This window comes from Mus musculus, chromosome 3 (genome assembly GCF_000001635.26).
Source record: "Mus musculus strain C57BL/6J chromosome 3, GRCm38.p6 C57BL/6J".
Taxonomy (NCBI): Eukaryota; Metazoa; Chordata; class Mammalia; order Rodentia; family Muridae; genus Mus; species Mus musculus.
The window spans coordinates 145,982,505-145,999,205 of record NC_000069.6 but is presented as its reverse complement, the minus strand read 5'-3'; the positions used below and the strand labels follow the sequence as shown (position 1 = coordinate 145,999,205).

Below are 16,701 nucleotides of genomic sequence, written 5' to 3'. Positions count from 1 at the left end.
AGTATAAGACACATACAGCACTCATCATCTGTGTGCAGGGTGAGGAAATGTCAAACCTGAAAAGGAAGACATCTCAGGTGAACAGCCACCTTTACCTGTAGAAGCAGATTTCAACACAGGGCTATCCTCTGCCGTCGGGCTTTCTTGTGTCCTGTGCCCTAACCTTTGTTTGCAGTGCTGCATAATTTCTGTAGAATGCATGGAATCTGCAGAATTAATTCCATTTGACTGTGAGGTCTGCACGTCCCCTCTGTCTTCACTAGGAGGCTCCGCCTTCATCAGATCTCTGGCAGACAACATGCTCACAGGAAGCTTCAGGGCGGCGGTGTTTGCCTCCTCAAGACTCAAGACGTGTGCTATGCCCAAGCTGTCATCCTCAGGGATGGGATTGTACCATATTTCTCCTTCATCGTCCGCATCATTGTCCTCGCTAAAGGCTGAAGAGCCGTTTCTGGACAACGTAGCCCTGGCAGCATTACACACCGCATGTGTGCAGTGCGGCCTGTGGGATACCCAATGCTTGGGTGGAGACACAGGAGAGAGGGAGAAATAGCGTCTGTCCTGGCTTCGCTTGCTCTCGTCCAGACTCTGAGACCTCAGGGTGCTCTGATACAGCCAATTGCGCTTCTTTGAAACTGTGATGTTGTTAAGGGGCTGGTGACCTCTAAGCTCGGCGGGACCCCTTACATCTTCAGGTTCTCGTTTCTTCAGTGGAGAGCCATAGACATTCTCAAATAAGTCTGCTTCAAAGAACAAAAGAGAGAACACAGAGGAGAGGCATGTCACTGCAGACCGGGTATTTAAATGTTTAAAAATAAAAGTGACATTAATTGCCGGGCAGTGGTGGCGCACGCCTGTAATCCCAGCACTTGGGAGGCAGAGGCAGGTGGATTTCTGAGTTCGAGGCCAGCCTGGTCTGCACAGAGAAACCCTGTCTCGAAAAACAAAACAAAACAAAAAAGAGTGACATTAATCATATTCATAGATCAAAGTCAAACCACAAAAACTAATTTTTTTCCCACTGAAATTTAATTTCAATTTAGAAATCCAAGTGGATACCTAAGTGTCATGAAACTCTAAGGAAAAAAATGCAAGCTAGCACTGTCTTTATTGTAAAATACAACGGTGCTCAAGTCTTACCATAATATAGTGTGTGTGTGTGTACTATTTTTAGAAAGTTCCTAAAGTACAGTTTTAATTGCTATCTCAATAATATCAACTCATGATACAAATATCAAACATAAGTAACATTCTTTTTCTTTCATAAACATTAATTTTTTTGATAATAGCCTTTAAATTTTAACAAAATTTAAAAACTTTAATTAAAGCACAAACCTAAGGAGCAAATCAATACTGAACAGAATAGCCGTCTCCCATGACCCAGTGAAGGCCCAGATACTTACACCTGTGTTTATGTCCGTACAGTGTTACAGTGTTAGAGAAACCTTATATTATTCGCAACTAAGGACATTTATGCTTCCAAAGAGTTGTGCTAATGCCCTGAGTGAGCTAAGCACAAGAGCTCATGTGTGGACATCTGAGACTGTGACGTGTTTTTAAATTATGCCAGGACAGTGTTGTGACACTGAATGCATATATGGCTACAGCCAATAAAGCAGAGTGGTTTCATAGCTGTGATAACATTTTAAGCTACGATAAGCTTTTTTTTCTTTTTCTTTTTTCAAGACAGGGTTTCTCTGCGTATCCCTGGCTGTCCTGGAACTCACTCTGTAGATCAGGCTGCCCTCGAACTCAGAAATCCACCTGCCTCTGCCTCCCAAGTGCTGGGATTAAAGGCGTGTGCCACCACTGCCTGGCTACGATAAGCTTAATAACAAACAAACAAACAAAAAAATTAAATTCATGTATAATCAAGGCTTTCAGTAACCTTACATCTACTGGGGAAAAAAAATCCTTTAAAAATGTAAATTTACCATTCTCTTTTTAAATCCTAAACTTGCACCCAATCAAGTAGCTTAACCAATGTAAGCCACTGATTTACTCAGTGAGTGACTACTGTGTGCCAGGTGGGAGAGAGAGAGCAGCAAGGAAGCTCTGCATTCCCTGACCTCTGCAGCAGCGGTTCTCAGCCTTCCTGATGCTACGACCCTTCAGTACAGTTCCTCATGTTGTGGGGACCTCAACTATAAGAATGATTCGTTGCTACTTGCTAACTATACTTTTGCTTCTGTGATGAATGCTAATGTAAATATCTGTGTTTTCCAATGGTCTTAGGCGACCCCGTGAAAGGGTCAGCTGGCTCCTGTGACCCCCTTTGATTATAAGAGGTGTTCAAAACCAAGCTAGCACTCTTACCCTGTCACCCACTAACAAAAGACACGATGTTTTACCTTATAAGGCATTGACAATATGTTTGGAATAGACGGAAAACTAAACTTCTACTCAGAACAGCCAGGGAGCTTGTCTGGACCAGCCACTGGGGAATGGAAGAGGCTGCTTTCCAGCATTGACTCACATCTTGCAGAAGCCTGGGAAGCAAGGACCATCTCTCCAGCATCCGGGACTGCTCATGCAAACCTGCATCTCTCCAGCATCCGGGACTGCTCATGCAAACCTGCATCTCTCCAGCATCCAGGACTACACATGCAAACCTGCATCTCTCCAGCATCCGGGACTGCACATGCAAACCTGCATCTCTCCAGCATCCAGGACTACACATGCAAACCTGCATCTCTCCAGCATCCGGGACTGCTCATGCAAACCTGCATCTCTCCAGCATCCAGGACTACACATGCAAACCTGCATCTCTCCAGCATCCGGGACTGCACATGCAAACCTGCATCTCTCCAGCATCCAGGACTACACATGCAAACCTGCATCTCTCCAGCATCCGGGACTGCACATGCAAACCTGCATCTCTCCAGCATCCAGGACTACACATGCAAACCTGGCACATACTCACCACCCTGAAGTAATTTCTCTTTCAACATTTTTAGCTAATGAAAACTTGATTGCTGAGCGTCTTTCTTTGGGGCTGGGGAGATAGTTCAGTTGTTAAGATTACTTAATGCTCTTGCAGAAGAGCCAACATGGGTCCCCAGCACCCACATCAAGAAGCCTACAGCCCCGTAGCTCCAGCCCCAGGGGCTCGGATTCCTTTCAGCCTCCACAGGCACTATATTCACACGGACACAGACACAGACACATAACTGAAAAATCAGCCAGGCCTGGTAACTCACAACTTCAATCCCAGCAGAGGCAGAGGCAGGCAAATCTCTGAGTTCAAGTCCAGACAGGTCTACAGAGGGAGTTCCAGGACAGCCAGGGCTATACAGAGAAACTCTGTCTTAAGAAAACAAAAAATTAAATAAAAAGAAAATCTATATTTAAAAAAAAAAATCTTTCTTCAGTTCCCTCTCCTTCCCATCCAAAGATAACAAGCACAGGGCCAGGAGTCACTGGGACTTTGGGCTCCCGAGGATCATATGTTCCTGCCCAGGACGGCCAAAGCCAGATCTACTTCATGAGTCAGTCCACAGCTCTTCTTATGTAACAGCATAACAGACCTGTGAGGGACACTATTACACACAGTTCTGACACAATTACAAAGTTGAAGCCAGAAGTCACATCTTGTTTGTCTTCTCAGAGCTCCTTAACAACGCCCAAACATGTATCCAGTTGGATACACTGTTTTGTGCGCTATCACTGTTTTTCACATCAAACATAGTCTACACTGTGCCTGATAGGCACCTGCGTGTACTTACTACATTCCAAGGATCTGCAGTAAGAAAAATAAAGCGTTTAGCATCCTGTAACTAAGCAAGCCAATGTGTCGGATGAAAACGTAATACTAAAACGTAATGCTAAAGGGAGTAATTACACCGTGAGACACTGACTGATTTTATTCCTGTGTGAGCAGGGTATGAGAGCATGTGAACATGTGTATGCATCCATGTAGAAGCAGAGGATGCCAGCAGGGTCCCCTGGAACTGGAGTTATGGAAGGTTGTGAGCCACTGAGAACCAAACTCAGGCCCTCCACAACAACACGGGCTCTTCACCGTTGAGCCTTCTCTCCGGCCCTCCACCTGCTTTACTGAGATAGGATCTCTCACTGAACCTGGAAGGCCCAGGGCCATCTTCCCTTCCATGCTAAAAGGTACCACCCAATTCAGCTGCCCAGATTCCTTCCGGAGTTAGATTTTGCTTCATATTATAAGTACACAGGAAGATGTAAGTAACAAAAATAAGTATACAAAGTTGCAGGGACTATACAGGCTAATTGGTATAACTTCAAGGTTCTAATGAAAGTGATTTTACTTTGAAAGTCTGTAAGATAATTGCAACAGTGGATACAGAGAAAAGCAGGCTGCAGAGTGAGAGGTAAACTACTTGAGCCAATTTTATTTTCTCAGTAACTACTTCATAATAAAGCCAGATACCTTAGGATTACGTAACATTTAGCTGTTCAGTAATTAACCCCTATTTTAAAATATCAGCAGACTAAGCAGTTGTGCATCTCAACATTAACTGAAAATGTCCAGCATCCATGGGCATCTTTTCATTATTTTAAAATCTCTACTGAAGAGAGTGGTGTCCATCCTCTTGAAAGAAAGAAAGAAAGAAAGAAAGAAAGAGAGAGAGAAAGAGAGAGAGAAAGAGAGAAAGAGAGAAAGAGAGAAAGAAAGAGAGAAAGAGAGAAAGAAAGAGAGAAAGAAAGAGAGAAAGAGAGAAAGAAAGAGAGAAAGAGAGAAAGAGAGAAAGAGAGAAAGAGAGAAAGAAAGAAAGAAAGAAAGACAGCAAGCAAGCTGGGCCATGGTGGCCCATGCCTTTAATCCCAGCACTTGGGAGGCAGAGGCAGGCGGATTTCTGAGTTCAAGGCCAGCCTGGTCTACAAAGTGAGTTCCAGGACAGCCAGGACTACACAGAGAAACTCTGTCTCGAAAAAAAAAAAAAAAAGAAAAAAGAAAAGAAAAGAAGAGAAAAATATTCTTATAAGCATCAGATACTGAAGCCTATGCTTAGGTTTTAAGAAAATTGAACCTCTGTGTGCATTTCCCAGATAAATCTGAAAGGAAGTAGAGGGTAAGGAAAAGTACTTTTTCTTTTTCTCCCCTTGTGCCAGGCAATAAAAACCCTCAAGCACACGATATGCTTGCTCACTTTTGAGACTAAAAAAAAAAAAGTAGAAAGGAATACCTTGAGATCATTTTCAGTTCTACAAAAGTAACAGGCGGCATTCGAGAGAGAGGCACAGAAGAGGAAGTGTGTGTGTGGCTGTAGTGCTCGCTAGCTCAGCCTCAAAGCTCCCCCAGGCCTTACCCCTCAGTTTTCAATGTGCTCACACCAGCGGCATCCTAACGACCAGGGGCACGGTGGCAACCTCACGAAGCCTGCCAAGCGCCTACACAGAACCCACTTATGTTCCTGCCCTCCCAGTAGCCCAAGGAAAGATGCCACAAGAGGCTGAGAAACTGTCCAAGGTGAAGGAAGCAGTAAAAGTCTGTCCAGAGACCCAGGTACTGTTAACCACCGTTCCTATCCACTCCCCTCTCTGGCAGATTCCAAAGTCACTAGTGTTGATTGGTCGGAGATGGGATCAATTAAGACTACCGTTGGCGGGCTAGAGAGGCGGCTCAACAGTTAAGAGCACCAGCTGCTCTTCCAGAGGTCCTGAGTTCAATTCCCAGCAACCACATGGTAGCTCACAACCATCTGTAATGGGATCTGATGCCCTCTTCTGGTGTGTCTGAAGACAACTACAGTGTACTCATATATTGCAAGCACTATCTATACAAGATTGAAACAGAGAATGCTCTGTGCTTTGCCTTAACTGGGGTCAGTTTAAGAATCAAGTATTAAGTAAGGACGTCTTTCCTAAGCAGAGGGTCAGGAGAACTTCAGGTCCTTACTAAAGTGTGGCCTTCCAAACAGCACCTTATCTCCTGAAAGCCTGTGAAGACGCAGACTCCCAGGGTCCTGTCCAACCTTCTCAATCTGCACTTTAAGGAGGTTTTCCAGGAACCCATATGCACATGGTTTGAAAAGCATCCTTCTCCAACAGTGAAGAACACTTCTTCCCCAAGGGCCTGAAAACAGCCCAAGGCGTTCTCAAAGGACAAGCGGACACCACCTCTTGGACCGGGGACTCTCTGATCCAGAAGCACAGACCTTCCAAACCAGCACAACACGACTTTCTGCTGATTTTGTAATTCTCAAAGTTTTCCAGCCACCAGCAACTCCAATGTTCCGTGGCACTCTTCCAAAACAACAAAACAAAAAAAGCTGCACTTGCTTCCAAAGGCCGGAAGGCCGAACTGTCTCAGCACAGGATTTAAAGCCAGAAGACTGTCAGAAACCGTTCACGAAGGTTGGAGGTGCTGGCAGAGCAGGGCCTCCCCCACCCCCCGTCCAAAAAAAAAAAAAAAGATAATGAAACCAGAGTTTCAAATGCTTCAAAAAAGATACAGACAGGAATCTGTATCACCCTATCAACCTCACTTAAGATGGTTGAGCGTTTAAAAGGACGCTCTGCTCTTCTAAAGGACCCAGGTTCTATTCCCAGCCCCCTACATGGCAGCTAACAACCATCTCTAACTGTGTGGGCCGGGCATGCTGGTGGCACACACATAAAATGAGAGAGAGAGAGAGAGGGAGAGAGAGAGAGAGAGAGAAGGGGAAGGGGAGAATATGGGAAAGGGGGAGGGGTGGAGGCGGGGCCTAATGGAGGCAGGAGCCTTTAACCCCAGCACTCACTCAGGAGGCGGGCAGACCTGGGTAAGCTCCAGGACTATGTAGAGAAACTCTATCTCCAAAACCCACACCAACAAACAAGAAAAGATCATGCAAGCTGGGACCTGGGAATGTGGCTCAGTGGATACAGTGCTTGCCCAGTGTACATAAAGCCCTGGGCTTGACCCCTTGCACCGCACGGCCATGCACAGGTCTGTAGTTCAAGACCAGCACTGGCTACAAAAACAACATCAACAAATTCATGCCATCTAATTAAAACCACCTTAAAATTTTTAGGTAAATCATTGACAGTTAACTATACTAAGTGTCTTCTTTCACAGAAGCAGGAGTGGAGTCAAAGAGACTAAAGTACACTTTTCACACAATGAACAGCCAACAGAGACCAACTGGTGCTCCAAAATACATTTCTAAAAATCACGTGCTAATTAGGACTTTTCAAATAAAGACTTATAATGAAGTACAGCTGGCAAATGAACTGCGGCCCCTTCATCATCCTACGGCTTGCAGAAACTTGACAATATTTACCAAGTGTAATGACTTAGGATTTCTTAAATAATTGTCTCAATTAGAACAAATTGGCCAATCTGTGAATGCTGCAACACACGTCAGTCCATCAGGCTGCAGGCTCTCTAACGCCATCACAGGTGTAATGGTTCCTGGTGGGAGCCGGAAATCAAAACTGAAAACCACTGTAGTTTGCATTTGTCATGATCGTCTCCACACATTTTTAAAATGCTCAGATGAGGTGTCTCTATGCCATCACATATCTACCATGGATTCTGACTTGTACTTTCATTTGTAAAGAAACTATCCATATGAATATATAGAGAAAATGTGATATAAAATACTTACCGTCTTTTGTACAACTAAGAACATGCTGCTCAAAATAGACTATACTTTTTCAAAAAAAAAAAAGCTGCAATTTTTCCACTTTATTCTCTTTTGTGTGTTGAGTGGACCTGACCCAAACCCAGGTCTTGACCCTGCTAAGCATAGACTCTTAACTAAGATCAGTCTCTTACTAAGGTCAGACTCCTTAACCTCCAGGTTCCTCTGCTGCTGAACGACAGCGGCCTCGTCTCGGGTGGAGACGGGAGAGGAGTAAAACCTGTGGATGAATCCAGAACAGTCTAGGACCCGCGCACCGAGAGCTGGCGTAACTATGCACATCCTGAGATACCTAAACGCTATTCTGTCATGCCCGGATGCTGAGGAGTTAATGTGTGATGGGAAAGGAAGCCAGGAGGGCCAGGCTTAGGGAGGGGACTGCAGCAGCTTCAGGGTAGATGTCTCATAAAAGGCTGCGGCAGAGGTTGCAATGCGTGGTTTTCATTTCTTTTTCAGTTATTATCACTTCCAGATTTAAAGTCAAATGGAGGGCTGGTGAGATGGCTCAGTGGGTTAGAGCACCCGACTGCTCTTCTGAAGGTCCAGAGTTCAAATCCCAGCAACCACATGGTGGCTCACAACCATCCGTAACGAGATCTGACACCCTCTTCTGGTGTGTCTGAAGACAGCTACAGTGTACTTACATATAATAAATAAATAAATCTTTAAAAAAAAAAAAATTAAAAAAAAAAATAAATAAATAAAGTCAAATGGAAGGAGCAACAAATTCATCCTATGAAGAAAAATATTTAACTCCCCGAATATCTGCAGGATCACTAAAGTAATTCGATGGTGAATGTTTTTACATAGTTCTGTTATCAGTGAAATTTATCATACAGAGTTAAAGGAACTTAAAGGCTGTGAATGTAAGACTTTTTATTACAAGTACTTTAGATCTGGGGGAAAGCAGTAGTAGTAGTAGTAGTAGTAGATTTTGATGTGAGCTTGGAAAAGTGCATCTCTCTTCACAAAGACTTGTCTACTATCTCTTTATTCAGGTGAAATAGAATTAGAATCTATTGTTTAATGTATAATGTCTATAAATCATATAAAATCATATTTTAGTTAGAACTTGGATTTCTCCCCACATTTGTGTTTATAATTTCAAGTTACTGTGCAGTAATTCAGAGAGACATGTGATCTTTTTTTCCCTTTTTTAAAAAAAAAACAGGGTCTTACTCTGTAGGCCACACTGGCCTTGAACTTGCAGAGATGCACCTGTCTCTGCCTCCAGAGTGCTAGGATGAAAGGCCTGGGCCACCACAGCTGGGCTGGGTGTGTATTCTTCCAGGAAACCCTCAAATTCTTCCAGCACTTAACTATTTTTAAAACTCCTCACTGAAAGTTTCTGTCTTTAAGGGGGTGTCAAGATGCCACATGGTTTTGATTCACCAGAGAATTTTGATATTTACAACAAAATTCAGAGATTTCTAAAACTAGACCCTCTGAGAATTTAAAAACATGCACATAGCAAACCAAAGATTTTGCATACTATATAAGGACAACCAGACTTAAAAAATTTTTTTTCTACTATAAATAGTGTTTTCTAAGTTTTCAAGTGGACTTAGGTGCTTGCACTTGGCCCTGAGTGACATTTACTTTCTTTACAAACCAGTATCATAGGTGTTCTACAAGAGAACGAAATCCTAGCTTTGGATTAAGAGAGAGAGAGAGAGAGAGAGAGAGAGAGAGAGAGAGAGCCCGAGAGAGCGCGTGCTCACGTGAATGTCTAAGCTCAAGTATGTGCGGTGCCTGGGTGAGAAGAAAAACAGCCTAATAAGTAAAATGACAGTTTATGAAGCCTATAAAATTCTACCTTGGATCGAATTCAGACTCACAAACTTCCCAAGTCTTTGAGTTTGCCTAGAGCTACAGAAAAGAAAAGAAAAAAATTAAAATAGCGCCCCCCTCCTCCCGCATCAAAACCTACATTAAATGCATGTAAAGGACTTAAAACCTTCATTCACTGTTGTCCTAAGGGAGGGAGCACGCTGACTCTTGGAGAAGAGAAAAACAAAAAATCCGAAAAGGGAAAGAAGGAAAAAGCAGGAAGCAGGAGAGAGGGAGGAGGGGAAGGGAGGGGGCGCAAAGACCACAAGATTTAATGTATGACATTAGCAGCGACCCGAGACCCGCAGAAGCCCACTCGGGAAACAGTACACCAGTGGTTCTCAACCTGAGGGTCTCGACCCCTGTGGTGACTGAACTAATTTTTCACTGGGGTCGCCTAAGACCATTGGAAAACACAGATATTTGCATGACGTCTCATAACAGTGGCAAAATTACAGTTATGAAGTAGCAACGAACATAATTTTATGGTCGGGGGCACCAAACATGAGGAACTAGATTCAAGGGTCACAGCATCAGAAAGGCTGAAAACCACCACACTAGAGGCTCAGGGCGCTGCTTAGCATATTGACTGCAAAGTGTCCTACCTGTCAGTGTGATTCTTTGGTCCGTTGTCACCGAGAGGACGTGGTTTTCATGCACTTTCCAACTGCCCAAATTTGGAGAGGTTGTCTGCGCTCCGGGAACTTTGGGTGCTGTCCCGCGATCGCGACCCTTCATCCCCAGGGACAGCAGACGTCCTTTGTACATCCACTTCTGCAGTTTCTTGACAGTCACCGCAGGTGGCTTGAGGGGAAGATCCTCCGGATGGTCCTCTTGGCTGCTGGATATCACAGAGGTCCCCACAGGATCCTTAAAGGGTCGTCCCGAGGACCCGCTGGGGTCATGGCAGATGGGAGGCAGGAGAGCGGCGGACGTAGCAGCCCTGTGGCTGCCCGGGCTCCAGCCGTCCATCCCACCTCCACGTGGCTGGGGCTCGTCCCTGTCCCGGTGCGCACCGCACCTGATGCAGCTGTCGCTCGCCCACCGCTGGAGCAGAGGCGGCCGCCGGCTCACGCGGAGGCTCTCGAGACTTCTGCAACTGGACAGTTGTATCCGAGGACTGGGAGGCCGTCCCTCTCTCGACTCCGTCGGAGGCGACCGGGGCGGGGACACCTGCTGCGGAGGGCGGTCGCCGCCTCGGAGGCTGCAGGCTGGGCGCACGGCTGCGCCGCGGGGGAGAGGCGGCTGCTGGCCCTGAGCCCGGGCTCCCGCGGGTCCGCCCCGCCGCGTGCCCGAGTCAGGGGGTAGGTCGTGCATGGCCTGGATCAGCAGATAATAGGCCTCTCGCAACTGGGTCTGCAGCCTGCCCGTCTCCAGGCGGCCGCCCTCCATCCCCGGGGAGGAGCCCGGCGCTCGGGAAGGCGAGGCCCGCAGCGCCTCCGCCCCCTCGGGCGCGCAGCCCGCCGGCAGGTTCTCGTAGTAGTCGGCGCCCTCGTCCTCCCCGTCGTCGTCGCCGCTGCCCCAGGCGCCTGGGGAGGCGCGAGCAAGCGCGCGGCCCAGAGCGGCGGCCTCCTGCGCCCCGCGAGACCATGGCACCCGCGCGCCCGGCTGCTCGGTCCCCCATGCGGGCCGCTCCATACCGGGGCCCGCGAGCTCGTGGGGCGGCGAGCGTCCCTCGGAGAGCGAGGCCGCCACGGAGTCCGCGTGCAGCCCGAGCGCGCCGGGAGCGTGCCGCTCTCGGAGCCGGCCGAGCGTCCTCCGCAGGGGCTCCGCCATGAGCGCCGCCCTCAGCAGCCCGGCTCGCCCGGGGCGCGGGGCGGGCTCCGAGTCCCGCGCGGGCGGAGGCGGCGGCTCTCCATGACCACGGCCGGTCCTCGCCAGCTCCTCACATACTTGGCATAACTCGGCAGCGGCGGGTCGGTAGAGGGGGGCGCGGGCGCCGCAGCGCGCATGCCCCGGAACTAGAGCCGCGACGGGGCGCGCGGGCCAACACGCGGCGTTCCCGAGGTGGGCGCTCCGGGGGCGGGGCCTGCGCGGCTGCAGAGAGGGAAAGGTGGAGCGGGTCGGGCTGCCACCCCGCCAACCGCCCCGGCCCCTCCCCGCTGCCCCCTGCGCGAGGCGGGGCTCCGGTGCAGCAAGTCCTAGCTTGAGAGTAACAAAGACTGTTTGGACCGACCAAGTGCGAGTGCAGGTGTATCTCACAGGAGCGTTGTCCCCAAGATGTTCTGATCGGTTCCCTGCTCCCCGGAACTGTTGGAAAGGAATTTGCGGGGCTAGAGAGGTCGCTCGGTTGTAAGGATCGCTGGCTGCTCTGGTGTAGGACTCCAGTGTCAGGGGTTCCGAAGCCCTCTTCTGGCCTCCGCTGGCACCCGGCATGCGTGTTGTAAACCGTCATAGGTGCAGGTAAAACAACCATGCACGTAAAAATAAACAATAAAAAAGAAATCTGTAGCAAATCCTATTCAATAAGGAATTTTTAAAAAAAGTCCTTTATGTACTAGATCACTTCGGTTCCCTCTTTTTCAAATCTGTTTCTCCTTCTGTAAAAATGATACCTTCTCATCCAACGTTAATCCCTAGATCAAACAAAACTTGTTAAATGGAACCACAGATAAGAGCCCCGGGTACAACTACCAAACTAAAAGCGCTAGTTTACAGCTTTTAAATGTAAAAATGCTAACTGAAATTCAGTGTTCACTGGGTCGAAATAGAGAAAGGGTGAAATTTGGAAATACCTACTCTCAATACCAAACCCTGCCTGGCCTGGCACTGATCGATAAGAATCAGTGTTGCCATCATCTCTGATTTCAGCTATACTTTTTGGTTGTTATGCATTGGGAATGACCTTTGAGCCACTCATACCGCACAAATATCTAGCACATGCTTGCACTTAGTAGGTACTCAAGTCCTCCAAAAGTGGTAGTTGAGTGAATGGTCCTTACTTATTCCAGTATGGTCCTCCATGTAAGCCCAGCTGCTTTCTGTGCCTAAACGCTCCATCCTCTCAGCTCACTTGGATCTGTGCCGTTTGTTAGCGCCTGGCTCTCTGCCTTTGGAGTCATCCCCCTGTATCTGTATGCGTGTAATCTTCCCTGTGCTAGGCTTGGTGTGGTGGTATACTTGCTTGTGGAAGGAGGCTTAAGATGGAGGCAGTAGGAGGACAGCCTGAGGCCCTCTCTCAAAAAGCTAAACAAAGGAACAAAGAAACTGACAGGAGTGCCCCTCAGGTGAAGGCAAAGCTTTCAAGCCTAAAGATTTGAGTCAATTGTATCAAGACCCACACCCTGGAGGTGAGGAGCCATTGCTTTGTGACCTGAGACTCACTCCAAAACACAGGAATGCAGAGGGGAGGCTGAAGGGCTACCTACCCATCCTCCTCTTCACCATGGAGTCAGCTCCCACACAGACTAGGTCTCAGGTTCTACCAAACTTCAAGAGTCCTTATCACTACACAGCACACATTCAAAACACATATACCCTGCATGCCACACATATACCACACACACACACATATATACCACACACACACACCACATACACCACACACACCACACATACACCACACACAACACACATGCATGCATATACACACAAACACATATATACCACACACACACCATGCACAAGTACACTACACAAACACACCACACATATACACATGCTACACATATACCATGCATATACACCACACACATGTATAAACACACAAATCTTTATCATATATTTGTTGGAACAGATTGTTTCAGGTATTTTTTTTGTTTTACATAATTCGTATGCATGTTTTGTATCTTTTATTTAAAAAATTCAAAATTGACCCACTTCCTAAGGACAGAAACTATAATCCCTTGTTGTATTGGGGTAAACCCAGCATCCTAAACACTACATGAGGAAGCTTCTTAGTTGACAGCAGTGTTATAGACAAGAAGCAGCTTCAGTTTCCAGTCCGTCGCTCAACTCTCCACTAGACCACAGTGTTCTCATGCTGTTTTGAAACTCTTTCGTAACACACTGAAAACTTGTAGACATAATCTCAATACTTAATCTGAAACGTTACACTACGATGTTCAGACCTTAATACCAACGGTGCTAGGATATTTTTATTGCAGGAACCCAAGGCTATTTTATGAATAGTCAAGGCATAAAAATATTCCACAGTGAAATATTCCCACAGGAAATGACTGATAGCAAAGCTGCCAATAATGGGTTCTATAAACACAATTTGATCGCTATCTCAGAAGTTGTTTTCCTTCCAACTAAATTGCACAATCTTTTTATTCTTTGTAGTTAACAGAGTTTAAAATGCCATAAGCTTTGCACACACAGGCACAGGCACAGACACACACACAGACACACATACAGGCACAGATACACAGACACACACACAGGCACACAGACACACAGGCACACACACACAGGCACACACACACAGGCACAGACAGACAGACACACACACCTATATATTAGACTCTGTCCTTAATTCAACTTGCTAACTTATTCAAGAGTCATGAAATTTACTGGCCAATGTAATATGCTGTACATTGCTTTAGACATCACTAAGAACCAAGCTCAGTATAGCATCTCACAGTGAAACTTAACCCTGCTTAAAATTGAGGATGGGAAGAGGGCTGGGGCTATGGCTCAGTTCAGAGTGCTTTGAGTGGGCACAAAACTCGGGATTCTATCCCAACCCCCCTCCCCACACCCCGAACAGGTTGAGTGTAGTGACCCACACCTGTAATCTCAGCATGTGGGAAGTACAGGCAGGAAGATGGGAAGTACAGGCAGGAAGATGGGAAGTTCAGGTCACCCTGAGAAGGTTCGAGAACTTTAACTCACAATTCTAACTCTATTTGGGGGTCACAGAAATTAAATCTAATTTAATGCTAAATATGTAAGCCCTAGTTTTCTATATGTGTGTTGTATATCACTAAAAGGTTTGTAAACATGTCGTTCTCAGACATAGCCACAGAACTGTCATGATCTCCAGCAACAGTCACCGCAGCAAGGTGACTTCAACTGTTCAACTATCTCCGATTCCTTTTCTTTCTAATCTTGCAGATTCCCACGGACATTAGGGGGTGGCCAAGACATCTTCCAGTGTGTATCCTTGTCTCTCAGAGGCTTAGCAGTCACCTTGGTGCCTCATGAATTGACAACTACTGCATTGGCACTGTCACCAGAGATTTAACAACCATGGGATAGTCTGGCTCCAAGCAAGCTGGGGTGGCAGTAACTCTGACTGGGAGGAGTGAACAAACTGACAGGCTGAGCACGGGGCTCATTTAACAGTCATGGAAGGGACTGTAGCTAAGAGCATTTTGGTCACTTTGTAGACACTCTGATGTGTTTGTGTCTCCCTGGTTCTCAATCTTTCATTGTGCTCTTAGGGAAACGGACAGCAAGTTTAGCCCTGGAATGTTTGCAGTTCTCTTCCTAAACCGCCTCACCAGAATGCCTGTGGTGCAGACCTGTCGGGTTTACCATCAGCTCCTTCAAGTCTGAGTAAAGTAACTTGAGCCTACAGCTGACCCACTGAACTGACCCAGAAGGCATGTTCTTCATCCAGAGGTTCTTGATTACATCTAGCCTTCTACAACATTCCTTCTGTCCCTCCCCCCACCCCCCTTCCTGTAAAGTGATGCAAGGAAGACTTACGGCTGCTCATGTTTTCTAACATTCAGAAACCTTTAATGTTTTAGAATACATCAACACTTCATATTCCCTAATCTTATATGATCTATATTATCACTTGTTCAAGTTCACCACAATGAGATGGAAAGACGTCCCCGTCCCTACTCCCGGCATCTGATTGCAAAGCCACTACACCCCTGTGGCATTTTCTAGAACAGAAATAGATGCTAGACATTCTTCCTGAGATAGTGTTTGCACTTACGTGACCATTCCTTGCTATGAATTAATAGATGACCTTTCAGAAAACAGTTTAATGTTTTATGAGTTTACGGGATATGCAACTGAACCTTTGAATCGTTCTTAAAGCAATCTTCATCAGGGCCATTAGACCCACAGCCCTCATTCTCATTTATCTGTGAATTTATTTGCCAAGAAATCAAAACACACAAGACAAAACAAACAAACGAACCACAGGATAGAATTTCATCCTGAAAAATGGAGTCTGCTTTTAAGAGTAGGACAATGCAGTTTAGTATGTTGCAGTAGTCACTGTTGTGATTGTTTTTGTAGCCAGATACCCAAAGAATAGAGACCAGAGGGAGGAGGGATTTCACTGGCTCACAGTTTGAGGGTTCCAGTCCATAGCGAGGAATAAAGCGTAGGTCAGCAGCACAAGGCTCCTTGTTCACATTTCAAACCAAAGCAGAGGGAGATGAAACTCAGCTCCCCTCTTCCTTTTTCCTCTCTTATCCCATCCAATCCCAGAGCACATGGGATGCTGCCACCAAATGCAAGTTAAGCCTTCCCATCTAAATTAATCTTCTTTTAAATGCCCTCACCAACGCAACCAGAGCGGTGATTCTAAAACCAATCCAATGGACAAAGGATATCAACCATCACAGGTTTTTTGTTTTGTTTTAGTTCGCTTTACTTAATTTTGAAATAGAGTCTCATGTATCTATAAGGCTGGCTTCCAGCTTCTTATATAGTCAAAGATGGCCTTAAACCTTGATCCTCCTGCCTCTGAAGGTTAGGGCTAAGTCTAAGTGCTAAGATCATGAATATATATGACAGTTCACCTGGATTAGCACACTGATCTTAATTTTGTTTTATTTTATTTCATTTCATTGTGTTTTCTGTTGTGTTGTTGTTGTTTGTTTATTATATTTTGTGTGTTTGGTTGGTTGGTAAGTTGGTTGATTGGTTTGTTTGGTTGAGACACAGTCTCATTACATAGTCCTGGAATGAGCGCTGGGGTTAAAGGCATGAACCACCACACCTGGCCACATGCTCTTTTAAAGATTCACTTTCAGTAATGTGCATGTAATGTGTGCATGACTGTCAAGAGTGGACTGCCAGCTGTAACCACAGAGAACAGAAGAGGGAGTAGGTGTCCTGGGGCTGCGGCTACAAGTGGTTATGAGTGACCTGGTATGGGTGCTGAGAGCCAAACCTTGGATGAGCGACAGGCACTCTGGGCTGCTCTATCACTCATCTCTCTGGCCTCTAGCACAGTATTTCAGACACAAAATATTTGTGACCCTATGATCTAGGATTTCAGGTAAGTCCCCTTCTCCATTTTGTTTGAAGAGTAGCTTGCTCTGCAGCTCAGGCTGGACTAGAACTCACTGTGTAGCCC

The 16,701-nt window shown here is 46.3% G+C and overlaps 1 protein-coding gene and 1 long non-coding RNA gene across 5 annotated transcripts in view; one reads left to right on the top strand and one right to left on the bottom strand.

The window, feature by feature from the left end:
* Positions 1–11,801, bottom strand: part of Syde2 (synapse defective 1, Rho GTPase, homolog 2 (C. elegans)) — a 34,316-nt gene extending 22,515 nt beyond the window's left edge. Inside the window, exons 1-3 of one of the 4 annotated variants that reach the window (XM_006501293.2) lie at positions 10,037–10,126; positions 2,924–2,995; positions 96–743 (exon numbers count right to left, since the gene is read on the bottom strand). In XM_006501293.2, coding sequence (XP_006501356.1) covers positions 96–743; positions 2,924–2,951 — 676 coding nt within the window. In that variant the 5' untranslated portion in view covers positions 2,952–2,995; positions 10,037–10,126. Of the gene's footprint in view, positions 1–95; positions 744–2,923; positions 2,996–10,036 lie in introns of all 4 variants that reach the window. The other 3 variants (XM_006501294.2, XM_006501292.4, NM_001166064.1) reach the window with 3 other exon arrangements.
* Positions 11,711–16,154, top strand: Gm35352. Its single transcript, XR_376174.3, has 3 exons — positions 11,711–11,834; positions 14,490–14,532; positions 14,882–16,154. It is a non-coding gene; the product is annotated as a predicted gene, 35352 (long non-coding RNA).
* Positions 16,155–16,701: the final 547 nt, after the last annotated feature.